This window comes from Monodelphis domestica, chromosome 5, assembly GCF_027887165.1.
Source record: "Monodelphis domestica isolate mMonDom1 chromosome 5, mMonDom1.pri, whole genome shotgun sequence".
In the NCBI taxonomy this organism is placed as follows: Eukaryota; Metazoa; Chordata; class Mammalia; order Didelphimorphia; family Didelphidae; genus Monodelphis; species Monodelphis domestica.
Window position 1 is genome coordinate 40166363 of NC_077231.1, and position 27413 is coordinate 40193775.

The following is a 27413-nucleotide window of genomic DNA, read 5'->3' on the forward strand; positions in this document are numbered from 1 at the left end:
AAGGCAGGAGAGAAACGGGAATGCACTAAGAGGACACACCGGAGGATCCAATGAAACCAGTAAGGCAGTGACAGGATGTAGATGAGAAAACCTGGGGTAGAATAAATGCGAGGAGAAGCCATGTAAGACGGAAGGCATACATAAGAAATGTTTTGGGGATATCAGTTTTCAAACTTATTTTTAAAGGTCCTACAAGTCCATTCTGTGAAATGAAAAAAAAAAGTCAGATCCTTTGAAAAATTTGAGATCCAGCCCAGTGCTTCACACTAACACACCCCCACGTCCGACATCTGGACCAGTGAGGAGCCACTTACTCCTAAAGCTGCCAAAAGAATACACATGCCAGTCAGGAGGCCCACTGTGGGTCTCGTTTCTTTACCTGTCAAATAAGAGTCAGGCTAGACTGTGACTGCTCCCTCTCGCGCCCCGGGGCTCCGTTTTCCATCTGCATACCTGCTGCCTTTGATGAGATACAAAATAAAGCCTTGGAGAGCGCCGGGGTCTGGGGGCTGAGCCAGGGATGGCGTTCCCCGAAGATGATGCTACTTGGCAGAGAGGTCTGGGGGAAGCCTCTGCACTAAGCCAGCAGCAGGCCGAGAAGTGCCCACTGGAGCAATCTTCAGGTCTAGTCACGGGATGGCTGGAGCTCTGGTGGCTTTGCTGCAGAGATTCAGTGCTACGCAGCTGCGGTATGCTGAGACAGGCAAGTGGTCAGGAAAAGCCTCATTTCCAAAGCGTGAGCTGTGAGTAGATACGCGGCTGCGTATGAGGCTGCTCAATGATGGCTACGCTGGAAGCGAACACCGGGCAGAAGCTGCCAAGTCAGGGGCTCGGGGAACGTTCTGCTGACGGCAGGTGTGAGCTTCCTACGAAAGCCAACAGTTCTCCCGGCGGCGCTTGCACTTACTGGGCTGGGCACAAAGGAGCAGAAGCAGGAAACTAGAGCAGAGCTCCACGCCATTCCTGGTGACTCGCTGTTGCGTGTCAGGAAGACCTGGCGTATCGCACAGTAAGGTGAAGCCACGGACAGGCCGGGTCCCTCATGCAATAAAAGACACGACGTGACAGATCTGGGCCTCTGTCGGCGGGCGGCATTCCCTCCTGGGCTGTGCATCGCAGCCCCCCGTGACCTCTCCCCCTACTCCATCTTTCATCTTTCTGAAAATCCTTTACCCAAGGGCTCTGAGGCCTTCTCCTTCTCTGGCTCTTTCATTACCTCAGAGATTGCCAGCATGACTCGGCCTGTCTTATCCCTCACACTTGCTATTCTTTAAAAGCAGCAAGACACTTTGGGATTTAAGGTCACGAAGTCAAACAAGACTGTTTTTCTGCAAATCTTATTTTTTCTTAAATTATTCCAATACTATTTTATTTTTTTCTCCAATTACATGCGGAAATTTAATGCTCCTTTTCTGGCATTTTGCAATCTTCTGTAAATCTTATAAAGCAGTATATAAACACACGTTCTCCTAAAATTTGAAGCAGCCTTTAATGAGTCAGGTGTGGTTCTTCCTACACCATTTTACAATATCGCCCTCCCCTACAACCTCAAGCTGGGCTCGAGGCCTTGTTCAGCCATGAGCTTGGACGATCTCAGGTAAATGGCTTTGCTGCTGCTGAATGTTTCCTCACTACAAAATGAGAACACTGGGTGAGATCAATTCTGAAGCGACTGCATGTGTTACTGTTCTGACTCTAGGAAGCACAGCGGCTCCGAATCCAAGGTGGGCCTGACCCCCTGACCAATGGACACTCTCTTGAATTCAATGACGTTCTAAAAAGCACCACGTTTCTGAACTCCAAATGACTAAGGGAAGAAAGGGGAGGCAGAGCCTCTCTCAGACCACACTGTCACTGCATTGGGAACCACTGACTAAAGAGCCAGAGAAATCAGCACAATCTGCCCAAGCTAAGAGATGGGACTTTATCGGGAGAGCATCGTTTATCCACAACAGAGCAGAAAACTCTCAGTTTTAATCTAGTTCTTGACGTCTCAGCAAGCCACAAGGGAAGAATAAGAACTCGGTATCATCCGATATCTGCTAATCACGACTCTTCTGCTATGCACAAATACAGATGTTAGAGGGATGATATTTTCAAACTAAGTTTAAACACCATATTTTTATGACAAAGGGCTTTGAGCCCAAGATGGGAAAATCTCTAACAGAATATGCTTTACAGCAAATGTGGAATACAAGTTTGATTTTTCTGATCTTACAAGACAAGTCAGTTCACATTAACTTGAAAAAAATCCTAGAAATGAATAAGACAGAAATAGTTTTTGAGTGATAATATATGTATTACTCAGTGGAATTCTTTGTCAACTCTGGGAGGTGGGGAGAAAGAGGAGAGGGAGACAATGTGAATCATGTAACCACGGAAAAAATTTAAAAATAAAATCTAAAACAATTAAAAATAAATAAAAAAAGAAAGAAAGAAAGAATGGCTCATGTTCATAAAGCAGGGTTTGAGCCCACAAGGACTTTTGGTGTGTTATCCATGTATCCAAGACAGGAAATACAGAATAAGAAATTCAGGGATCGCTAATGTTAAGTTTTAAATTTTATTTTGGCTTAACTCTGGGGGCTGTACCACGTGTTTCTAGACATAAAATGTTTAAGGAGGGGTAAGAGGCCCAGGGAACGATATGACGAGGCCAGTGTGGGGCTCCAGCACTAACGGTGGCAGGCCTAAGACTTAGAAAGAACGGAGAGCCAAAAGCTAGAATACCCTCACACGGCGTTTTAGAGGCCTCGCATGACATCCGCGGGCTGTCAACTTAGAGCAGTTGTAAGATCAGTCTAACCTGAAAGGTCAAACCATCCTTATTTCTAGAGCAAGCGCTCTCCATATTTTTGTGGGATTCGGTGAGGCTGATTCTCAGAATAATGGTTTGGGGTCTACATTTATAACTGAAGGTGATGCTAAGCTTCTGTTAGAAGTTAGTGAAAGAGATCCATTCCCTTCCCCCAGTCGGCACCTATATCCCATGGGCCCCAAATTAAGAACCTCTGCTCTAGAGAATATCATTAATGGTCGCACTCCACCCAAATAAGTACTTCCTCCATTAGTCCGGTATAAATTACAAAGGGCAAACGCCTTTTTACTCTGTTACGTTCTTGTGTGTATATATAGTATCTATCGAACAACATCCAGCATTTATATAGCTTTTTCAAGTTCCCACTTTACAAAGGTGATCTCGTTTGAGGCTCAGTGACCTCAGGAGGAATGTGTAATTATCCCCACTTTACAGGTGAGGAAATTGAGGCAAAGAGGGTTAAGTGACTTGACTGGGGTCACCTTGCTAGGAAATGTCTATGGGAGAATTTGGATTCAGAGCTGCCCGACTCCAAATCCAAGGCTGAAGCCATCATGCCACCCGAATATCTTCACCCAAGTTCTTTATCAATATATGGTACCTCGAGGGCTGCTCTATCCCTCTACACTAGATGATCAGCCCATTTCATGTTATTTCCTGATTTTTCTAATGCCACTAATTCCTGCATGTGATCAGTTGGAAAAATGCGACAGTCTAAATGTGTCCACCCTAAGTCTCTCCATTGCTCTTTGGAGACGGTGACCCAAGCCCTTTGCTCAGAGAACGTGCTGAAAAGAGAGTTTTAGGTCAGGCTGCAGGTGAGGAGCATTCAGAGCCCCAAACAATTCTATAACAAAGCCCACTCTCTATGTCAATTCCAAGCCCAGGCCATTTTCCCATAGCATCTCCCTTACCTAACTGTGCAACGATCCAGGAATTGGTTATCCCTAGGCTCCTCCCAATGCTTAAGAAAGATCTCTAAGCTCCCACTAAATGAAGTGTGGCATTTGGAAAGAAAGAAAAAAGATGGTAAATAGCTTATTTTGCTAAATGGGAGAAGATACATGTGTAATTCTAGTAACGATACATCAGAAATATAGTATTTCACACCTTATAATCTTTTGGATAGTTCCATTTGTGGCAAAAGTGGTGAACAACCAGGTGCCCCTTTGGTAGGCCACAATCAACTGCAAGAGGAAAAACAACTTACCCTGGATCAAAAACTCCTGGCGTACGGCATGTTGGCCCAGAACAGGACTGTAACATCATTAGCCGATAATTCATTTTCCCTAAGAGCTCTGGATCTATTGTTTTAGCAATGTTGTCAATCTGATGTGGGTCGGCGGTCAGATTATAGACTTCCACAAATACCTATAAGATTAGAAAAGAGAGTATTGGAAAAAAAATTTTTTTAACAATATTAAAAGTGGATCAGTATTATTCACAAATAGAATGACTAGGAAATTACCAGAACTGTTCAGATAGGATGGCTTATTTGGAGAAGACATTACTTATGTGAATTACAATTATCAACATATTCAGGCTAATCATCTCTAAAATTACTCATTATGATAAAAATATACATATAGGGCAAGGGACATGAACAGGCAATTCTCAGCCAAAGAAATCAAAACTATTAATAAGCACATGAAAAGTGTTCTAAATCTCTTATAATCAGAGAGATGCAAATCAAAACAACTCTGAGGTATCACCTCACACCTAGCAGATTGGCTAAGATGACAGCTATGCAAAGTAATGAATGCTGGAGGGGATGTGGCAAAGTGGGAACATTAATTCATTGCTGGTGGAGTTGTGAATTGATCCAGCCATTCTGGAGGGCAATTTGGAACTATGTCCAAAGGGCGATAAAAGACTGTCTGCCCTTTGATCCAGCTATAGCACTGCTGGGTTTGTACCCCAAAGAGATAATGGACAAAAAGACCTGTACAAGAATATTCATAGCTGCGCTCTTTGTGGTGGCCAAAAATTGGAAAACGAGGGGATGCCCATCAATTGGGGAATGGCTGAATAAATTGTGGTATATGTTGGTGATGGAATACTATTGTGCTCAAAGGAATGATGAACTGGAGGGATTCCATGGAGACTGGAACAACCTCCAGGAAGTGATGCAGAGCGAGAGGAGCAGAACCAGGAAAACATTGTACACAGAGACTGATACACTGTGGTACAATCGAAGGTGATGGACTTCTCCATTAGTATCAATGCAATTTCCCTGAACAATCTGCAGGGATCTAAAAAAAAATACTACCCACAAGCAGAGGATAAACTGTGGGAGTAAAAACACCGATGAAAAGCAACTGCTTGACTACAGGGTTGGAGGAGATAAGACTGAGGAGAGACTCTAAATGAACACTATAATGCAAATTCCAAGAACAGGGAAATGGGTTCGAGTCAAGAACACATGTGATAACCAGTGGAATCATGCGTTGGCTATGGGAGAGGGAAAGGCGGGGGGGGGGGGGGGAAGGGGAGGGGAGGAAAAGAAAACGATCTTTGTTTCCAGTGAATAATGTATGAAAACGACCAAATAAAATAATTTTTAAAAAATATATATATACATATATATTTAAAATTTGTAGTAAAGAAAAAAACAGAAATGAAAATCCCACTTCCTCCAGCCTGAGGCTAACTTATGTTTGATGTTTTGGAAACTAAATCTATCTTGGCTTCTCTCTGCACTACAAGATTAAAGCAATAACCTGGGGGCAGGTGATGTACAAAATGTCTTCAGGTTGTGGAGACAGGAAGGGGAGCAGCCTGCCCCCCCCCCCCCCCATTCCTAGTAACAGCTCTGCTGAGTGCCCACAGAGAGGGCTCTGGATCCCCCAACCACCACCTGTGTGCCGTAGGTTCACCACCATGGCTCTAGGGTTACTGGGTTCCATGGGGGGGGGGGGGGGGGGCGTGTTCTGCTTACCAGTGAGCTCACTGTATGACTTGTCATGCTGAGGTTAGATTTTGTTCATTCTACCTTCAGACTGCCTGGTACAGGCAGTGAATCCATCAGCGTTACCTAGACTAGATGGATCATCATTTCCCACCTTGCTATAGAATCACCCAATTTCTGCAGTGAATATTTTGTAGTTTCCTTTCACATATCTTAAGACTGCAGCCTACATGCATTCTCAACGGGTCTGTAGATGGAATGGCGCTCGGAAGGCATGTGATGACTACTGGACGAAACCCAACTTTCTCTAGAAAGATGCCACATCAGTGTGTGTCCCGATAAGCAGCATGAATCCGAGAGCAGCCTCTGATCCTGACTCTGGAGGCCATCATAGCACCACCAACCAGTGCCTCAGGGTAAAGGGTTCTTCCAGGATTCGTACCAATTCCTGTCTGCTACAGAGATTGTCCTTCCACCCCCCAAGAATGGAGCTGAAGTCCGCCACCTTCACCCTAACGATGGCACAACAGTAACATCCTGGCAGGGAATAGTTCTTGAGCCAAACTCTAGGAGGTTTCAGCTGCTGGAGTAAAGGGCAGGGGATGGACCTGCGACTTCCTGAGTGAAAGGGAACTCCCTGACGCATAAATTCTCTCTCCCAAGCAAGCTGGCACCTTCTCCACATGTGCATTTTAGAGAGCTGCCTGGGGTGCCAAGTTCGGACACACACAGCCAATCTGGGTCACCAGAAGGGCTCGAACCCAGATCTGAGGCTGGCTCTCTTCTACACTCTGCTGTCACCACTCTGGAGGGGGCCGGGGGCGCATTCCCTTAGAACGAGGTCTTCCTTTAGCTCCCCAAAAGACTTAAGCTGGGGGCAGAAGACCTTGTTGTGGAGAGCTCAGCGGCGGGCACACGTCTATAAAAGTCCATCTACATGATCTTTCTGGTGATGCTGACTATCCTAGGGAGCTCAAGGCTCATCCTAGAGCGGATGCAGGGGGAGACCCAACCAACAATGCCCGGGCAGAGAGAAACTGGGGGAGCGGAGAAGTCTCTCACCTCCTGGTCATCGAATTCACAATACTGCAAGTTCCAGGACTTTGACATTGTCCTCACGCAAGCATATGTGTTGTTGTAAGCATCTTCACACACACAGTCTGGAAAACATTGCTGTCAGATGAAAAATAAAGACAATGAAGACCATCCGTTCGTTCCCAGGGACAAAGGCCTGGTCGTCTGGCAGGACTCGACGTGCCGGCGAGGGGCCGTTTCTAATGAGCACATGGGAGGGAAGGCAGAGTTGGAGTGGTTGTCCAGAGGGCCCCAGTCTAGAGGTTCCCAGCCCAGTCCTTCTCCTGCCACGGGATCTGTTCCTTGTCATTTAAATGAAGGATTTAAAATTAAATGGCAAGAATGAACTGAGCCATGGCCTAGGGCAGAAGATACCAGCAACAGTGTCTCCCCAGGCCTCCATGTCAGGGCCTAAGCACAGCTTTGGCCCCTTTGGCTGTCTCTGCTCTCAGGGGGCCTTCAGAGCCAAGGCGCGCCCAGTGAAGAGAACAGTCTCTCAGCAGCGCTGGGGGTAGGGGCAGCGCCACTGAAGACTTCCTAGGTGTGGGCACAAGACGAGCAAAGGTCACATGTCTACGTTCTCTGAGATCAAAGGCTTCATTCAGCAAGGGGCATTTCTGCACAGTGGGAGGAAAACCAAGGGGAGTGCTTACACTGACTCCAGGGCCCAGAGCAGGACAAGTTGGGTCGGTGGCATTATAGCCTTCTCCTTGATATTCCACCAGGACATCCGATCTCCAGGTCAAGTTTCCGGCCCCTTTCTGAAAAGGAAACCATTGTTTTCTGTCAAGGAATCAATGTCCATTGTGGAAAAGAAACACAAATCTACCCATCCAACTGCAGAAAATTGCTTTTGGTTCCTACACTATTTGGTCTCAATTTCTAATAACTAAATTTGAAGTCACCTTTAGGAAAAAAGAAAAGCACAAAATAAAAAAGATAATCCAGGCATTAAGGACTTCCCATATGCTTGGCACAGTGCTACGTGAGAGGGAAACTAGAACAAGAATGAAAAAGTCCCTGGCGAGTTCTGGAGAGCACAGTTTAGGAATGGGTCTATAAAAAGTCCATATACTGAGCTTTCTGGAGGGAGCTAAACAGTCCAGTGGAGAGAGCTGCTGGGCGACCCTGGGCAAGTCTGCCTCAGTTTCTTAACTATAAAATTGAGAAAATAGCAGTACCTGCCCACTGGGGCGGTTGTGAGGATCAAATGATTTGTCAATGTTACAGCACTATGTAAACACCAGCTTTTACTCAGAGTATAAGCGCTACTCTCCATGTGAGGCCTCTCTAATGCTTGAGATAAGGAGAGTCTCCAAACTCAATGTCAGTGGCCAGTATGGCATGGAAGCAAAATGCTGCCTAAAGATCTGCAAGTCTTCTTGTTCAAAGTCCAAACTGAAAAAGTTCAGAAAAGCTCTTCTCCAGAAGGGTGGCCACTGCTGGGTTCTGGAGTAAGTACCCGACCAGCTCTCATTAGTGAGGGGACATACCTGGCTTTCCTATTTGTCGTAAAGAGATGCAAATTAAAATTATCCGTGCAGTTTGACTATAATAACCTCTAGGAGAGAAAATGCAAGCAGGGGACAAACGGGCTCCAAACCAGGGACTTGGGGATCACTTACTCTGTGTTCACAATCACTCTCATGGAAATGGGTAAACTCACCAGGAGGGGCAACAAAGACCTTCCATCCATTTGGGTCTTGTTCAAGTCATAGCCTGCGATGTCCAGAATAGTGGGACCCAAGTCAATGTTGGTGACGAGCATCTACAGGTATGAAAAGAGAAAATTTAAGTGTAGGACAAAGTTGGTTGTTTCCAGATGCTTGTTAACTGATCCATAAAAAGTACTCCTTGCACAAGCACAATTCTTATATTTTGCTTTTGTCCTAATTATTTTAAAAGAGGGAAGTAAAAAGAAGACTGCATAGAAATGTTTTATGGATCACTTCTTACAAAAGTGATCATCTTGGAATCTTGCTCACAATATTCCTAGAACCAACTTAAGTGTGATAAGTTGGGGCAGGGAGGAAGAATACTGTCACAGTTACAGCCATACTTTGTATGGATCTGGAATCAAATGCAGCTGGTTCCAAACTACATTATTTTAAAATAAAAAATCTATAACTCTAAAGGAAATATCTCTCAGAATTAAGGCTACTGAAAGGAATGTGACAGAAGATTTGAAGGGAATCAAAAGAGAGTAAAGGAGTTAAAAAATAGCTGAATTATAATTTCATTAGAATGTATGCAAAGCCTCATGAAGGAGCAACACTCATTTGCACACATAAGCTTTGCTACTTCATTATTCTTGCTCTAGTTAAATTTTGTAAACTCTTCAAGAATATGAGCAATATGTTGTGAACAAAGAGCAAATCAAGGACTTGATCAAAGTAAATAGATTATTCATCTCACAAAGGAAAGAATAGTTTTCTAACTTGAGGGAGAAGCCTGAGCTGCTGCTAGAAAATATGAGAGTTTGGGGGAAACATCTGGCTTCCCTATCACTTTTGTTTTCTATATTTAAGGGAACAAAGGCAAAGATTTGAACAAAGGCCACTTTTCTTTTGGTCTATTTATCAGGCACAGATGCAACTAGGATCAAATTTTCACTCTGACAGCTGTAATGTTTTCTAGAACCAAAGGGATATTCTATCCTTGAAGCTCCATTTCATTGGTAGAAATCTAGCATAATTCAAAATGCACTGGAAATTAGTGTCTACTAGTCTGCACAAAACAAAAGGGAGATGATATCCAAGGCACCTGAGATCCTAAAAAATAATTTAAAAAATCGGCGTTTCAAGGATTGGCAAATCTGATATTACTGACAAAAGTTCAGTTTGCATAGAGAAATGAGAGAAGAAACAGAGTTTATCTCCTTTCGCTATTGGGTAATATCCCCAGGCTTTAGGTTACCACAGTTCACCACTACCTCTTGTGCTTTTGCTTTTAAAAATAGCTCCAAGTTCGATTTTGTTTACTTTCACTCTTTCTTTTTAGACAAACTCTGGTACAATGGTATCAATCAACAAGCATTTGTAGCCAGTTTTCACATGTAAATCATCCCACACTTATCCAAGTAGAATAGTATATACCTGACAACTCTGTGAAATTAGAAATGGCATGACTTCATGGGGTTTGAGGCAGGGAGGGGGAGGAGGGGCAATGACTACTCAATTTAAGAGGCAAGTCACAGAATGAGCACCAATGTCCTAGCAGTCTTTTTAGAAGGCCTCGAAGTGGTGCAGGAACCAAGTTAGGACCTCAACAGTAATGGCTTTCCCTCAATGGGATCAGCAATGCCAGCACAGCTGAGCTACAGGTTCTTTCTGTGGGTAAACTATTAAAAAAGGAAGAAATGGGAGAAGGGAGAGGAGGAGAAAAACAGGAAGATCTACAGCAGATGGAGAACTCCTTGACCTTTTGCTCTGCCACCCCCGTTCGCCCAGGGAGTTATGTAATCAATGCTGACAAGCATCAATGGTGCAAAGAGTAGGAAAGCTGGGTGCTCGATATGTGATCATAAGACACTTCATGAAAAGGAAGCCTGGGAAATGGAAAGTCACAATTAAGCACATAAGAGTGTGCCAATTTGGTTACAACTTTTCTTAAATATAACTGGTTGGGTAGAAACTCTTAAGATAAAATGTTTGCCGGGGGACATCGAGGTGATTCAGTGGACTGAGAGCCAGGCCCAGAGATGGGAGGTCCTGGGTTCAAATGTGACCTCAGACTGTGTGACCCTGAGCATAAATCTCTTAAGCTTGGCCTTTACGACCGCCTTAGACCAATACACAATGTCGACTCTAAGACAGAAAGTAAGGATTTAAAAAAAGTATGCCAAATCAGACTACCAAAGAAACTGAACATTCCCCCCCAGTAACTACAATGGAAACAAATGGGGCATGAAGAGGCCAAGAGTTGGAGTCACAAGATCAGAGGATTCTGAACTACATGAGACTGTAGGGATCACTCATGACTGGATTTGGGTCTTAACTCTTATTTAGGAGCTAATGTTACCAATGCCAAATCGTTCATTCACATTTTGGGGGGAAAGAATCTAAATCACAGACGTTAGCTCTTCTACTACTAAGGTAAAGACCTCAAGGGCTGCTGCTGCCTTTTTTTGGTCATATTAAACTTATAATTTCATTCAAGTTGATTTTAACAAATGTGTCAGAGAGAAAACTGCAAGGAAGAGTGGGGGTGGGGAGGGCCCCCTAGGGGCCCTCCTGGATGCCTGAGGGGAGAGCAGAGCCCCTTCCTACTCCTGCTCCTCCTCCCACTGGATTTAGAGAAAGACACAGGTAGATAGAGGGTTAGGAGTGGGCATTCTGTGAATAGAACTCACTGTATTTCAACAGAGGAAATAAACCCCTCCAGAAGGTATTTGCAAAGTATGAATTTAACCATTCATTTCCCCTCCATGAATCATGCCTAGACAAATAGTTTGAAGAGGAAATAAAGGGTCTTGCAAAACCCTGAGACCAGAGAGCAGTCCTATGGAAGCGGTTATTCTGAGAGACTAAGAGTTCAATATTTGCTGAAGAAACAAGGAAATCGAGAGAATGGGAACAAGGCCACCTCAAGGTCCCAGAGAGGGCCACTTTGGCTCTGCTGCTGAGAATTCAAGTGAATGGGGCAACCAGGAAACACATTTTCGTTTAGCCAATTAGCACCCCCCCAATCAGTGCCTTCCCTATTTCAGGGCGTCACCTCTGCTTGGAAGAGACCCTGTTGCAAAGGCCCCCAGCCCCACCACAGCCCCCCATGAACAAGCTCTGTGGGTACTTGGCCCGGTCTGCCACGACCCCCGTCAGTCCTTCTATCAATGTCCGAGCTCTCCCCAGCCATCTCCCAAAGGGGCAGCCTGCACTTCCTCCCACCCTCCGTGTCACACCTAGTCTTGGCCGCAGGCTGCCACCAGCTAACGTCCCAACAATAAATCTTTACAGGAAGTAACTTGAAACGAGAGACCCTGCCTGGCTCAATAATCATTCTTAAACTGGACTGCTCCACAGCCCGCGGCGTCCCTCTCCTGGGCTGTGAGCGGAGTGGCCGGCCTGGATGAAGGAAGGCCCCTTTATGTGGAGGCCTGCGCACTCACAGGGGCTGCCACACCGAGAGCTGGTGGGCAGTTCAGGCCTCCCGGGTGTCCCTCGACGGCTCCTGGCACCCAGGAAGTTCTCGCTTGACGCTGCTGACTCCCAGCACAACCGCTCAAGCTCTGCCCATCATCCCAGGCCTGCCAGAACTCTCCTAGGATTGAGGGGCGCTGCGGCTTGAGGCCGCGTCCCCGGGATTTCTAGGGGGTCTCTCCCTAGAATGCCCAATTCTCACACTAGGAGCCACTCCAGAGCAGACCACAGAGCTGCTTAGACAGTATCTAAGGTGCAAGTTATTTAATTTTGAAAACCTTTACTGAAAATTCTACCCAAGTTCACCCGTGACCATTTTTTAACCCTTCCTTTCTGTCTTACACTCAATACTGAGTATTAGTTCTAAGGCAGAAGAGTGGTAAGGGCTAGGCAATGGGGTTAAGTGACTTGCCCAGGGTCACACTGCTAGGAAGTATCTGAGGCAATTTAAACCCAGGGCTTGGCTCTCTATCCACTGAGCCACCTGGCTGCCTCCCTCATGAGTGGAGCACGTTCTTCTCCCTTCTTCAAACTGCTCCTGTTATAGGCCTACTTTGGGCGAGGCCGCCTCCAGGAAGCCTCCCTTCCACCACAGGGAAAATGTGCCTAAAGGCAGGGGTCTGCTTCACTGGGCGGCATCACTGGCACTTATTTGCCGCACAGAATTCTAGAATTCCTACAATTTTACCAGCTCAGGAGATCTGGCCGTGGGAAGAGCCCGCCTGGCCCAAGTTTATGGAGGTCTCTCCCCAAGCCCGCTCTTGCTTCCCCTGTTCCCAGAGAAGTCCACACTGCATGGCTGACACTCAAACTGTCCCTCAGGGACCCCCCACCCCGGAGAGCCAGGAGCAAAGGGCCCAACGGCCTGCGGGACTGACAAGCCGGAGCCACACTTCCATGGGGACGTAGAAACTCGTAGCTGTGCTGGCGAGAGGAGTAGATACAGCCTCTGAGCCCCTGCACAGACCCAGGGCAGGCACCGCGGCCTCACATTCAGCCGCTTTGGAGTCACTTTGGGTAAAACGGTTTCACTTCCTTTCAGCTTCATGTCTTGGAATTACTAAGAAAACGTTCTGGAACAGTCAGAGGCTGTGAGCTCTCTGTATGTACTATTCCATCCCGTCAGCCTCCAGGGAGGCCTGACCTGCCTGAGAGCTTGTTTGCCGTTCCCGGTCTGAAGAGCACGGGGGAAGCCTAGGAGATGCTGCACACGGAGGGGTAGGGCTCCTCGGCACGCGCTTCAGCCAGGAACACTCGCTGGGGAGCCCCCGAGGATGCTCATGCTAAACACAAAGTAAAACCTCCGAAGGGGGGAAACAAAAAATGCCCACCATAAACACAAACTCTCAAGGACGTGCTGCCTGTTGGTATGGAAGAAGCCTGTGGGGAGGCTTCTCTCATCTTCTCACCTGACTCGTCTGGTTTGCTTTGATCCCAGGCCCTCGAACCAGCAATGGGACTTTGATGTCAAATTCATACAGCTGTCTTTTGTCTATAGGCAAGGAGAATTGCCCTGAAACACAGAAACACACGTGAAGATGGGCTCCCCAGACCTGCTCGGGCTGCCCTGGATTTCGAACAAGGGTTAGCATTTATATAATGCTTGCTCTGTGCCAGGGGCTTTCTAGGCATCCTCTCACTGAACCTCGCCACCACAACTCTTATTTTACAGGTTTGTCTTAGAGTTTGGTTAAGAAAACATAAATGATGGACCCCCTGAATTCCAGTTTCACAGCATGGCCCATTTCCAAATCGATGTCTCACATGCACACAACAGCAGCAAAGCGAGCCTCAGACACGAGCTGTTCAAAAAGAAATCTTTAGAGGAGCAGATTTGCCTCCTTTCTTCTGATCTATGGAAAAGTTCAAGCAGGGGAAAAGACAGAAGCTGATTCATGCTGATTCAGCATCAGATTTTCTTATTTCAGTGATTCAACTCAAGTTTTACAGGAAGGGAGTTTCTGAGCCTCCTGCTCAGAATGCCCTTAATTGCTAACTATCCTCTGAATGTCCTCTTCAAAGCTTCCCTTGACTATTTCTACAAAGAACTCTTCTTCCTCAGAGTTGCTAAGGCACTTAGAGAATTAACTCTCATTGTCTGATTATTTCTTTATGTGTCTCTCTTATCTTTCTACTTTTAAAGGCAGAGCAGGCTTCCTTAGGGCTGGAGTCTTGATCAGCATCTTCACAACAATTAAGTAAACACCAAAATAGCCCCATACCTGTATGATAGCCATTGTCTGATGTATAAAAGATGAAGGTGTCATTTAGCTCCCCATTAAAGTCCAGTCTCTTTATCAATTTCTCTACTAGGTCATCCACTGACAGCAGAGTTTGCCACCTGAAATATTAATATAATTAATGAGGTGACATTTTTAGTTATCACTGATTTAAGTTTATCAATATTTTTGACTAAATTTTTAAAAGATTGCTGTTCTGTACAATTTTTCTAAATCAGTTAATTCTAACTTTAAAAGCTTTGCTCAATTTAATAAAGTTTATTACATCATGAATCTTTAATTTAAAATGGACTTTTTTTCAATCAGATGACCTAATGTCTTAGAAAGGGGGATATTAAAAGAATGATATAGGATACAAATTCAATAAACACAGATGAACATAAAAATTATGACATTCTGATTATATTATGCTATACTTGAAGAATTAAAAAAAATTAGTGTTCTTTATAGCCGTCCTTCTGCTTGAGTTATTGAAAAATTCAAAATCCTAACAAACACTTTCTCCTGATATTGGGTACAGAGTCTCTAATAAGGTCATTTAAATTTTGTAATAAGTGGCTTTCCTTCAAGACAGGGACAAGTTTATCTTTACTACCTGGTTATGGGATATTACTCCTGACCCAGAAGTCATAAAACTGACCATTTAACAAGTTCTATGGTCCAATAATTCTTCATCATCCCCGAGTCAGTCCAAGCAAGGGTTAATAGCCAATTTGCCTGAACAGTGGCCCATTTTCTGAGATGTCTTGATGAGTTTTGACTGGATCATGCCCATCTGCCCCAGTACCACCCAGGGGAGCTTCAGTGGCTATTACGCAGGGAGTAATACTTTGGGAGCTCATGAAACAATATCATAGTAGAGATAAAGAAGGAATGCCTACCTTTTCCTAAATGCTTCATCTAAAAACTGTATTGAAGAATTAGTCATTGGGGTCTTGGCTTGCCTAATTAGCCAATGCTTGTTCTAAAAGTAAGAAAAAAAGTTAACACCAAAGAAGTGCCACCGATGGCAAACAATAGCAGAGAGCAGCAGGAATGTCAACAATTTTTGCATTTTAACCAAAGTTACAAACCTCTTGGACACTCCATTCAGGATCATTATGGTGACAGGCCCGAAATTATTTTTATTTTTTAAAAGTACCATTTACTTTCTTCATAATAATCTTATGAGTCTGATAGGAAATATTTTCCAGTGAAAAAGTACTGTGACAAATAGTTGAAATGAAGTTTTTACTTATCCATAGCTTTGTCTTATTTGTGTTCATGTTCCCATACTTGATAGAAAGTCAGGAATTAATTTTGCCACATAATTAAGTTTAAGGAGAAGGTGAGCTGGCTAACTTGGGAATCTCTGGAGTCATCTTGGCCAACTTACTTCAATATAAGGGAGTAAACAGTATCAAAAGTATGACTCCTCCTCAGGTGCCCACTCACTTCCCCCCTTTTCACCCTTCTGTCTCTTCTTCCTGTCTGCCTCCACCTCATACCAACCAGAGTCACCTCGTGATCATATGCTCTCAGGAACAAAGCTAGCTCATTAGTGGCAGGCTGAGCAATCATTAACACCTGACCTAGGCTTCTGAACCAAACCCAACTACAATAGTTATTCTAACCTTCTAAGACCTAAAAGGAAAATAACTGTGTTAATAAATATGCTACAACCACTGTTCAACCAAGAATAGAATTTTAAGGAAATGATGAGCCCTCACCTTCCCGTGGATGTTAAAGTTACTGTTTCTGGGTGCGCTGACATTCTGAAAGCTCTTCTGATACTGAGGAGCAGCTATCCAAGGGGAATGAGGAGCTGGAGTAGAGATCATCATGAAGAAGGGCTCAGAGTTGGACTTGTAGTCCAGGAAATCCAGAGAGATGTTAGCCTGAAAAACACAAAATACGACGTCTCTCAGATTAATCATCTATCCACTGCACAGGGCACACATTCATAGGGTAAATAGTACTAGAAGAGTTCACTCTGGATAGTCCAAGAGTCTCACCTTCAAGGAGTTTAGCATCTAAAGGGCATAATGCCTGCAGATAAGTTTTCTGTGGACACAATGAGTCAACAAACACTCAGTAAGCAGCATCCACTATGTGCCAGGCACTCTGCTAAGTGCTAGGCACACAAAGAAGAAGGTGAGATAGTCTTTCCCTTGAGGAATTTCCATTCTAGCCAAAGAGCAATATAAATCTGTGAATTCAAGGTAGTTGAGAGAGGGAGGGTGGAGGATTAAGAAAAATTCACATAGATAGCAAATGAACTGAATCTTGAGAGAATCTGGGATGGCAAGAGGTTGGAGTATAAAGAAAGAACATTCCAGGCACAGAGATGGAGCATCACATGTGGTTGGACCATAAGTGAGTGTGAGAAGGGGACTGATGTATAATCAGTGTGGAAAGGCAGGCTGGAGCCAGAGTGAAGGGCTTAGAAAATGCTGACAGAGATGCCTGCATTTTATATTATTGACAACAGTATGCAGATTTTAGACCAGGGGAGTGACCATGATCAGACCTACAGTTCAAGAATATCATTCCGGCTAACGTATGAAGATAAACTAGAGAGGTAAGAGCCCCGAGGCTAGAAGACCAATTAGGCAACCGATACGACAATCTAAGCAAGAGGTGTTGAGGGTCTGGAGGAAGAGGGTGTCCATATGTAAGGACAGAAGGACACAGATTTACAGAGGCAGAATTTATGGAGATAGAGAGGAAAGACTTGCCAAAGGTTTAGATATGTAGAGGATGCCTCAGAGGTTGCTCCCCTGGGTGAATGGTGGTGCTCTCAAAAGTATTAAAGAAAGTTAGGAAGAGAGGTTGCATTTATAGAAAAGACAAGTTAGTTTTGGGTATACTGAATTTGAAATGCCTACGAGTCATCCAGTTAGAAATGTCCAATAGGAACATGAGGGACTAGAACAGAGCATTGAGCTGGGTTTAGAAGTCAGTATAGTGATGCTAACTGAATCCAAGAAAACTGATTAAGTAGTCTAGAGATAAGGGGGTTTGTGACAAAGCTTTGGGACACATTAACAGTTAGTGGGTAAGATTGATATAGTTTATTCTTTTTTTTTAAACCCTTACTGTCAATCTTGGAAATAATACCATGTATTGACTGCAAGGTAGAAAAGCTAGGCAAAGGGAATTCAGTGACTTGCCCAGAGTTACAAAGCTAGATCATCTGAGGCCAGATTTGAACTCTAGGACTTCCCATCTTGACCATCTCTATGCACTGAGCCACCTAGCTACTCCCTGATATGATTTATTCTTAACTACTATCCAAACTCTCAATGTGAAAAGTGGAAGTTTGAAATAAAGTGGTAATCCATTCTTTCTAAAGTCTTTCTTACAAAATGAAATGGCTGCCTCCGTTTTTCCAGGTTTTACCGACACATAAAGACATATATTTTGTCAACCACGTGACAAAAGGGTAGAAATCAGGTTATTTTCTTTTACCAAGTGGATGTTACTTTTTCTGATCACATAGAAGGTTAAAGGGGAAAGGAATTACTGCTTAGCACTAACATTTCTCAATGTACCTTTGAGCATATTTCAACAACCCTGGAAAAGAAAAAGGTCAATAAAGTCAAAACTACAATTCATCTATATTAAAACAAAAAAACTACATTCAGTATACTATTAAGTTAAGCTATTCTACTTCACCTACACAGTAAGATGCCTTTCTAGAGGTTTAATTTGTGTGATCAAGCCATCTGTGCAATTATGAAGGAACAGTAACCTGAATACTTGGGAAGTAATTACCTTACTAGCTAGGTGATTTCTCCCTTCCTCCATCAAGTTGGTTCCACGGGTAGGGAAGACTAGAAACATCCATAATATTTTGGGGGTAAGCTAGAAAAGTCTCAAATGTAGTGGGTCACGGGACTGAACCCTTGATGGACTGGGGAACTTATGGCAATCTATGATTTCACCTTTGTAAATACTACTATCACTAATTAAAACAAACTCCAATGCAACTTACTAGTAATTTATCATCACCTTGCAGTAACCTGGTGAGAAGTCTGGACTATATCAAAGGCATAGGAAAAAAAAAGGGCTGAGGTATAGCAATGGAATAAAACAGGACACTATATCAGGCATTTAACCAGCAGTCCATAGACCCCCTAAGGGGCCTGTAAACTAGTTTAAATATTTTGATAACTATTTCAATACATTTGGTTTACTTTGTCATCCCATATATTTTATAATTTAAAAGCATTATTCTTGGAATGGATTTATACCACCCCCCAAAAAATGGTAAAGTACCTCTGACCTAGAAAGTGAAATGAATTCTTTTAATGCTTTAAGAAAGAAGTTAACTTTCTTCAGAAAAAGTTCATGGATTGGTCACAGCCACCCTCAAAATTGCTGAAGAAACTGGCATATGAATATAACAATTATTGTATAAGGAGTTATGAATATGAAGAATTTAGAGAAAACAAGGCAAGATTTATTAGGTGATTCAGCAGGGTTAAACATATCTCATGAGGACAATTAAAGATTATATGCAAGTCAGGTTAGTACACCATCATTCTTTCCAACAATGAATATTCTACAAAAGTATAGTTACCTAAACCATCACCATCATCACCAGTTATTCTGCTTAATTGTTTTAGAGAAAGTGGCTATTGCACCAAAACAATTTTTTTTTTTAATTTAAAAGAATTTAGAACCAGAATTCTGGATGCAATGATTTTGGCTTGGATAGAAAGCTCTTTTTACACTTTAAAATACTAAAAGAGGCTTTAAATTCCCTCTAGAAGCCTCATTTATACATTAAGAAAAAAATCACTATAGCTATAGAATATTATTTGTCCTGAGTTACCAATAGAGTTCTGAATCATGGACAACAGCTACAATGGAGAATAAGTGGAATGCCTCACCAACACATCTGTCAGGTAGTCCAGACTGTAGTTTTCACCATGCCTCCGTGCCTTTCCATTGACTGAAAGAGTATAGTTATAGTACTTTGAATTCTTCTCCTGGGAAAGGGTCAAAAACAACAACAAAATTTTGTTATGGGATTTGCAAAGAAATCAAAAGCCTTCTGAAACTAAGTTGAAAAATTATTATTATTAGGTAAAAAGAATAAGTAGTTACCCAAGTCAATACTGTATGTATATTTTTGAAATTGTTATTCATAGGCTTAAACAGAGTCATTCTTGATGTTTTATAGAAATAAATCCTGAATTATTCAGAATTCAGTGAAAAGAAAAAAGATTGATTTTTGGACAGGATTAGGGGAGAATAGGGCAATTAGGAAAGAAATCTAGATAATGGGATCATAAAGAGGCAAACAATCATATGAAAAGTCAGCCTATGCCCCAGCAAAGTAAAAATAAATCTAGAGAAATAGGAATACAATTGCAAAATTTCTTAAAAGACATTTTGGAGACATTTTCTCCTTGTAGGGTAATTTAGGATTGTGACTATTCAAGTTACTTACCAATGCATACCAGTAACTCCACCCTGGGGGCACATGCTCTACTCCACCAGCATCCTGGGCTCCATACTAAAAAGAAAAGTGAAAAATCAGAGAGCACTCAGTTATGAATTACTACCAAAAATAAGTATGTGAAAAAAAAAAATAGGAGCCGGGCAGTTAAGTAGCACGATGGCTAGAGCACCAGGCCTAAGTTGGGAGAACTTGAATTCAAATCTAGCCTCAGATATTTCCTAGTTATGTGACTCCATGGCAAGTCACTTAACCTCTAGTTGCCTGTCTTAAGCATTGTTACTAAGACAGAAGATAAAGGTTTACAAAATTTTTTAAAAAAGAAATAAGTATTTGGCTTTATCAACAAGTAACCCAAGAAAATTTAGTCCTATTAACAAACAATACCTACATGACTACATGTACAGAGCTGTGTGAAGCCTATCATTCAAACAGCTGGACAACTAGCCATTACTTCAGTTGTCCCTAATTAGACTGAAGTGATGGTATAATTAATTTCATTAAGTAAAAGTGATAAGATTGCCAAAAACTGTATTAGAAATTTAAACAGTGTTCACCTAATACATGTTTTTGCACAATAGAGTTTAGAACTCGAATTAGAATCTCTGCACCTTTAAAAATTTTCTGCCTACCATGGGCCAATTAAAATTAGGATGGATAAAGGAATGTCTTTCCTTCTCCCTCTTTCCTCTTGTGACTCTACTCTAAGAGTCGAGTAAACAATACTTCTCCAAATACCCCTTCTTTTCCATATTCCATATCTCCATCTAGTCTTCAGGCTAAAAGTTAGGAAAAACTATTTGGCAGATGACCTTGAAAGTTGAGTCAAATTATGGGAAAACTAAATGCTTTCCAAATTAGGCTTAATTTGATACAAAGTCTTTTAATATTAGTTTAGTTGTCTTAAGCTTTAAAAGTCTAAGTGATTAGTTTATCATATGCTTATATGTTTGGCCCAAATTTCTAGAAGAATAATGTTATTAGCTGGCTTAAGTTAATTTTACAGTTTAGAATAAGTTAAAAATAGTTCAATCCTAACAGTATATGAGTATGGGATAGAGAGGGGAAATGGAACCAGAGAGAACAAGGAGGAAAGAGACAGAAATAGCTAGCAGTCATACCCTCATACCATCTGTGGGGCTGGGGGGCAGGTGGTTGGGAGGGAAAGAGAGGGGGGTGTCCAGAAGTCACTTCAGAGTCAGGTTTTCAAGTGGAAAAAAAAAGTTTCAAAGAATATATGGAGAGATAGAAGCAACTATAAAGAGAGAAAGAACTTACAAGGTCTTGTGTTTCTATGACAAGAAGGTAAATGCTTGTTTAGAGTTAGACATCAGAAACTATGGAGGTTACAATACATCCTATGACAACATACCTCATTTAAGTACTTCCCAGCAAAAAATGTCTGATAGCCACACATGGACCTGAGGATTGCTGGGAAGGTGCTTGGTTCTTGAATCTTCTGCCATAGCTTACTGCTACAGTTTCCTTCCAAAGTGTTGTTAACAACGTGATGATTGTGCGGGTATTTCCCTGTCAGAATGCTGGCTCTGCTGGGGCAGCAGAGGGGGCTTGGAACATACTACAGAGAGAAGAGAAAAGATCAAATCACAGTAAGGAGATTTCACTCTGAAGCTGTATCAGTGTAGCATATTTTAAAAAGGACAATCTTTCAATAATAAGGTACTTCAGAATCACTCTAATTACTAAGCTCAGGAAAAAAAGTAGATGGCTCTTTCACTAAATTTTCTACTACTGCCCAAGAAACTACAATTTTAAGTAAAACAAAAAAAAATGAGTAGACAATCATATTTGTAGCTCTACATAGGATCTAGGAGAAACTAAGACAAAGAAAGCATCCTGAATTCAAGATTTCAAAATTCATTTGAAATAACAGAATATAAAAAACTTATATGAAAACTATAAATTGTGCACATACTTGCTTTAATTGCATTTCCCCCCCAGAAATTATGATCTATGGTCCCATTCTCATATATAATGGACAAAGGTTTTTATTAAAAATTTCCTTCTAAATATTCACTTAAGGGTGACCAATGCTTCTCCATCCCCTGAGATATGCAAAATATCAATCAGAATAGAATATAGGGAAGCTGATTTTTTATCTTTTTACTTCTAGACAAAATTAGCTATTACTAGGTTTGGAAAATTGAGATTTTAGAATGTTTAAGAAGATAATTCTTCATCATATGGTCAAGGAGACCATTCCTAAAAACAATGATCAGTACCTAAAAGGCCAATTTAAGTTGAAAGGACAGGAAAAGTATCACAACTAGGTGAAAGATTTGTTTTTCCAAACCAAAAAGTTAAGTGAACTAATTTGACACTGAAGTAGCTAAGCCACTTGTTTACTAGGCAGATAAGAAGCGACAACTATAAAAGACAAATTCAAAAAGCAATGGAAATTTCTTGTAAAGTCAGCCAGTCTGTCCAATGGTTTTCTAGTGGAAGAACAGAAAATCCTATCATTTGAAACAGCCAAGAAGCTGATTCAGATGCCAGTTGCCTAAGGTAGGACAGTTGAAGGTACATGAAATGACAAATACAGGAAATGAAATGTATAGAATTTTATTTTGTTTGGAAATGAGAGGTTAGTTTAACAGCATTATTATATCAACTAATAGGAAAATGCTACATTGTAACAACCTCAAATTGAGTTAGATTTTTCAAGACAATCAGGTCAACATCCAATTTGCACTTTATTTTTTGGGCTGTACACTTTAATAAGGGATATAGGAAATAAAGTTTTCTCTTTTCAGTAAAACTTTTCAAACTAAGAGTCACTGACAAAATACAATACTATTTTTCTAACAACTATGACTAGATCCAATATTTAAATGAGGAAATGAACAAAAACTGCACTCCTACCAATGAGGGCACAGCACAATAAAGAAATGTTCCTTTTGGTTAAAAGAAAAATGAAATTAGCTTCAAAACTTACAGCACTAGAGAAACTCATTCCCACATCTGCAATGAGGGCCTTGGTTTTCTTCAGTGGTGTCTATAAAAGAAAGAGTTATTCATTAAAGATCCTTTGAACATAAGTTTTTAAATTAAATTTAAAAAGAGCTCTTTATATTTCTTTGAGACGATGTTTTTTGTACTTGTTTTCTTTTATTATCCCATGTAAATAGCTACAAGAATAACAGAATTCTAGAGAACCGTTATCCAAGCAAGAATGGTTATGGTCTTGATTGCACCAAGAGCTAATAAAAATGTGAAAAAGTCAAGCTTCATTGGCAGCGACTGTCCCAATTCTACAATGCCAGTAGTTTTGGTACTCCTGCCTAATTCCCACTATTTTGCAGTCTGGCTCTGGACCCAGGACTAAACCAATTACCTTCTTTCCACACTATCAGGAAACAACATGAATGTACTGGATCCTATTATCAGCGAAATCCTCAATCTGAAGTTATACAGATCATAACTTTAACAGAGGAACAAAGGAGAAAAGAAGGTATTGAAATTAAGTTTAGAAGATGACTACAATGCCCATACCAAGGCCATGTTGCTAGGTAGAGAGCAGAGAGGCATGGAGACATATGAATTGATGCAAAGTGATGTTAAATAGAATCTGGAAAACAATACACACAGACTACAGCAAAAATATAAAAAGGAAAAAAAGAAAACAACTGAAAATTACTGCTGTGAAATAATTTGATTCTTAGGGAATACAGAAGTAATTCTCCTTTACTGTCCAATAATGAGACTAAAAATCAATGAAAATCCTCCACAAACAAAGTGTTATGCACTGCTGAGGGTAACCTGTCCAGAAAAAAGGGAGGGAAATGGTGAAAGAACAGAGTATGAAGGCATAAGCAAGAAGTCCATATCTTAGTGCAAAGATCAAATTCTAGTTTTAAGAGGAGATTATGGATTATATCTGATAAACCTTTAAGAAATAAAACAGTTTATAAAACGTTTTTTACATGTTATAATCTCATTGGTCCTAATACTCTGTGAGGAAGCATGCCTATTTTCCTGAGAAAGAGAGCTACAATAATAAATGTTGGTGGAATTTAAAGAATGAAAGCCAAAAGTAGTTCTCAAACAAAAATTCTAACAGGTTTCATTTGTGTATGCTCAGAGAAAAATTAAATTGTTTCCTAATTAAAAGTCAAGTCTTGTCTGGGGGGCGGGGGGGAGGAGCGAGGATAAGAAAACTGAGAGATTAGAGTGGATGACTATTAAAACTAGTATGGCACAAAAATATTATTAGCATGAAAAGCCTATAATATTTTCATACATCTGGAATGAAATAGAAAATAAAAGAAAATCTGAAAGGAGAACCACCAGGATGGTGAAGGGTGTCAATGTCATTTAAAAGGAACTGGAGTTAAATTAAAGACTAAAGGAGTAGTATGTGATAGCTGTCTTTGAGAGTATTTGAGTGGGATTAGATTTGTGCTGCTTGGCTCCTGAGAGCAGAACCTGGAGCACCAGGTGCAAGCTGTAGAAGCTCAGATTTATAATTAGAACTATCCAAAAGTGCAAGGGCCTGTTGGGGACTTCCCTGAGGCCTTCATGCAAAAATTAGTTAAGTTTTAGAGGAAACTCTTGCTCATAACTCAAGTATAGGTTGTATTAGCTGGCCTGCCAGGTCTCTTCAAATTCTGGGATGTTAAACAACAACAACATAAGCTTAGTATAGTACTGGGCTTGAATCCTATCTTTGGGAATGTGGGCAATTCATCATTTCTTTGTACTTTTATTTCCTTTGTCAAATGAAGACATCAGAGTAGATGACTTCCAAAAGTTAAAATGTCATGACTCTAAACCAGCAAAAAAAAAAAGTATTCTGGGAAATAAGAAGCCTTCAATAAAATTAATGGGAATGCCAGGGCCCAGCACTACTAAACTCACAGTAAAACTGGATAATTAGTTTTTACTGGGAGAGAAGAGGACAGCAGCTAGGGTGGTGAAGGGGAAAAAGTTATGAACTTGGGGACAAGATATGAGTTTGAATTCTATCTTACATAACTCTTTACAATTATTTTATCCTCACAACCACCAAGGAGATAGGCCCTATGGTTATGTCCATTTTACAGATAAGGAAACTGAAACAGAAAAATGCCCAGGAACACCTCAGGCAGTTTCTAGATACATGATCTTGGTCAAGTGGTTTCTGCCTTGATTTCCTCAAATATAAAATGTAGATAATAACATGAAGTTGTCAGGGTTGTGAGCATCAAATAAAATATTTGTAAATCACTTTGCAAACATGAAAGCACTATATAAATACTAACTACTATTTTTTTTGCTAAATCCAACAAGTCTTCCCCTGAGACTACATATTCTAACTATACTTCCCTATTTAATAATAAACATCTGACACAAACTCCAAGGCCAGAGTGGGATGATACGGAGAGTGACTAGTGAATAAAAGATGGAAAGTTTTTTTTTTTACTTAAAAAAAAATAACCTCTTACCTTCCATTTTAGAATCAATACTGTGTATCAATTCCAAGGCATTAGAACTGTAAAGGTTAGGCAACTGGGGTTAAGTGGTCGCATAACTAAGAAATGTCGGAGACCAAATTAGAACCCAGGACCTCCTATCTCTAGGCCTGGCTCTCAATCTAAAGAAATCTAGCTGCCCCCAGAAAATAAGTTTTTAAAAAAATCAAAGCAAGAGCACAGGTACCGCCCGACCAGCACCTGCTTCTCTAAAGCTCATCAGATTAACTTCGTCCCTGGGAAGCACTTTGCCCATCAGCCACCCTTGGAAGACGTGCACTCAGTCCCTGCAGTTGTTGCTGCAAAGGCAGGACCACAGCGGGATTTAGATTTGGATCAAGGAGGAGAGGAGATACCAGTGACTATAAGGATGCGGAGACGGAGGCGATCCAGGTTGAAAGAGATGCCTGGGCCTAGGGAGAAGGGGCGGGGAGGCTTCTCCTGCTCGCGCTCGGGGCGACACCGAATTTTCCAGTCCGGGGCTGGGGAGAGGTCTGGGGAGCTCCAGGGTGAGAGGTGTGCGAGGGACAGTTACCATGCCGCCAAGCAGGTCATCCTGGTCGTCGGTGAGAATCAGGACCACGTTGGGCCTCCGGGAGCCCGCCGCTTCGGAGATCTGCAGCCAGCTGCACAGACATGAGCCCAGCAGCAGCAGTCGCAGCCCTAGTGGGGCTGGGCTCCGGGGGTAGCAGCCCCGTCGAAGGCGGCCTGAGGCGTGAGCAGCCAGGAGCGGCATCGCCAGGGCTAGCTGGAGAGTAGTAAGAGGGACTCGGGGAGAAGATTCGGGGTAGACCCCTGCGGGGCAGCCCAAGATAAAGAGAAAGAAAAACAGCCCAGCAAAAAGACGCTGCAACTCAGTGTCAGCTCAGCGCAGGCGTTTTCTCCTCTAGCGTAGTCACGTGAGGCGCGGGAGGCGGTTCTCACGAGAAAATCATGTGACCCGTGGAGCGCGTGCTCGTGGAATGAAGAGCGCTTGCGCTTGTTAGTAGGGAGGAAGGAGAAAGACTGAAAGCGAGGCTGAGAGGGAGGGGAGCAAAGACTAAAAGTGAGGCTGAGAGGAGGTGGCGGGGAGTGGGGCAAAGATTGAAAATGAAGCTGAGAAGGAGGGAGGAGAGGGCGCCCTGGAATCGTGGAATGTGATGTTCGACCTAGGATGAGAAAGACATGGTTGCAAATTCTGTTGACATTTATGACTAGACATGATTCTTAATCTCGCATACTCAGTTTCCCCATCTGTTAAATGGGAATAATAGCACCTGCCCTCCCTACCCATGATGTTTTTGGGAAGCTCAAATAAAATAATTTATATTGAATGCTTCGCAAGCCCTAAAGGATGGTTTAAGAGCTGTTATTTTGGGGAAGTAGAAAGGGATTGGGGAGGGAAGTGGGACTTGATGTTTTGATATCGCATCAGACCCCAAAGGGGAGAGAGTTAGAAAGTCACTAAGAGTAAGTTCAAAAACAGAAACCAAAAGGGATATATGTGAGGGGGAAAGGAGCAAAGATCTCCAGGAATTGTTGTAAAATCATTTTATCCTAGTGTGAGAATTAGGGGGTCATGTGTATCAGCAGAGCCATGGATTTGAGTGTTAGCTCTTCCACTAGTTAATTGACTTGGTGAATCATTGACCTCTTTGGCTTGGAAAATCTGTAAAATTGAGATAATTACATTATGTATCTCACATAATTGTTGTGAGTAAAGTGTTTCCTAAATTTTCAAGCATTGTAGAAAAAATAATTGAGATATTGGCTCGTGCGGAGTGAGGACTTGTGTGTTGGTATCTCTGTGTTGGATTTCTGCTGCCTTGGTGGCTCTTGTTGAAGGAAGGATTCTACAGGGTTGGACTTCTTCTGCAGTGTTGGTGGCTAGAGGGGTTCCACTTCTCGGTGACTTGCTTGGGTTGAAGAGACTTTTGCAGACTTCCACCTAGAGATTGGAACCTGGAGGCTGAGATTCTCCTACTCTACTGGCCAGAGTTTGGAACTTTGTTGGGGGAGCAAGCTAGATTTCTTCGAAGTAGACTTAGAGTGGTAGGCTAGAAAATTCCTTATCTCCTTCCTATATTTCCCTCTCTTACTATCACTATCTTGCTATAATAAAGCTAATAATGGCACTAACATACTCATAGTTTAATTTTTAATTATTTTAAATGGCGACCACAACAATTTTTAAAAATTATTATCCCTGTCAAATCAAATTTTTAATTATTACATTTTACCAACCATTTTTAATTATTACATTTCAAATGTTGCACTCTCAATCATTTCTTTATTAGGAGTATGGATAACATGTTTCATCATGAGTCCTCTGGAAT

General features: G+C 42.0%; 1 protein-coding gene across 1 annotated transcript in view; it reads right to left on the minus strand.

Annotated features, from left to right (window-relative positions):
• The window catches only part of GNS (glucosamine (N-acetyl)-6-sulfatase), a 28864-nt gene extending 2856 nt beyond the window's left edge, over positions 1–26008 (minus strand). Inside the window, exons 1-13 of the mRNA XM_056800706.1 lie at positions 25634–26008; positions 22584–22643; positions 21000–21206; positions 19619–19684; positions 19056–19154; positions 15888–16055; positions 15060–15142; positions 14161–14279; positions 13348–13451; positions 8467–8568; positions 7454–7561; positions 6789–6899; positions 4029–4189 (exon numbers count right to left, since the gene is read on the minus strand). Of these exons, the coding sequence (XP_056656684.1) occupies positions 4029–4189; positions 6789–6899; positions 7454–7561; positions 8467–8568; positions 13348–13451; positions 14161–14279; positions 15060–15142; positions 15888–16055; positions 19056–19154; positions 19619–19684; positions 21000–21206; positions 22584–22643; positions 25634–25834 (1589 nt within the window). The 5' untranslated portion in view covers positions 25835–26008. The remainder of the gene's footprint in view (positions 1–4028; positions 4190–6788; positions 6900–7453; positions 7562–8466; positions 8569–13347; positions 13452–14160; positions 14280–15059; positions 15143–15887; positions 16056–19055; positions 19155–19618; positions 19685–20999; positions 21207–22583; positions 22644–25633) is intronic.
• Between the last annotated feature and the right edge of the window lie 1405 nt (positions 26009–27413).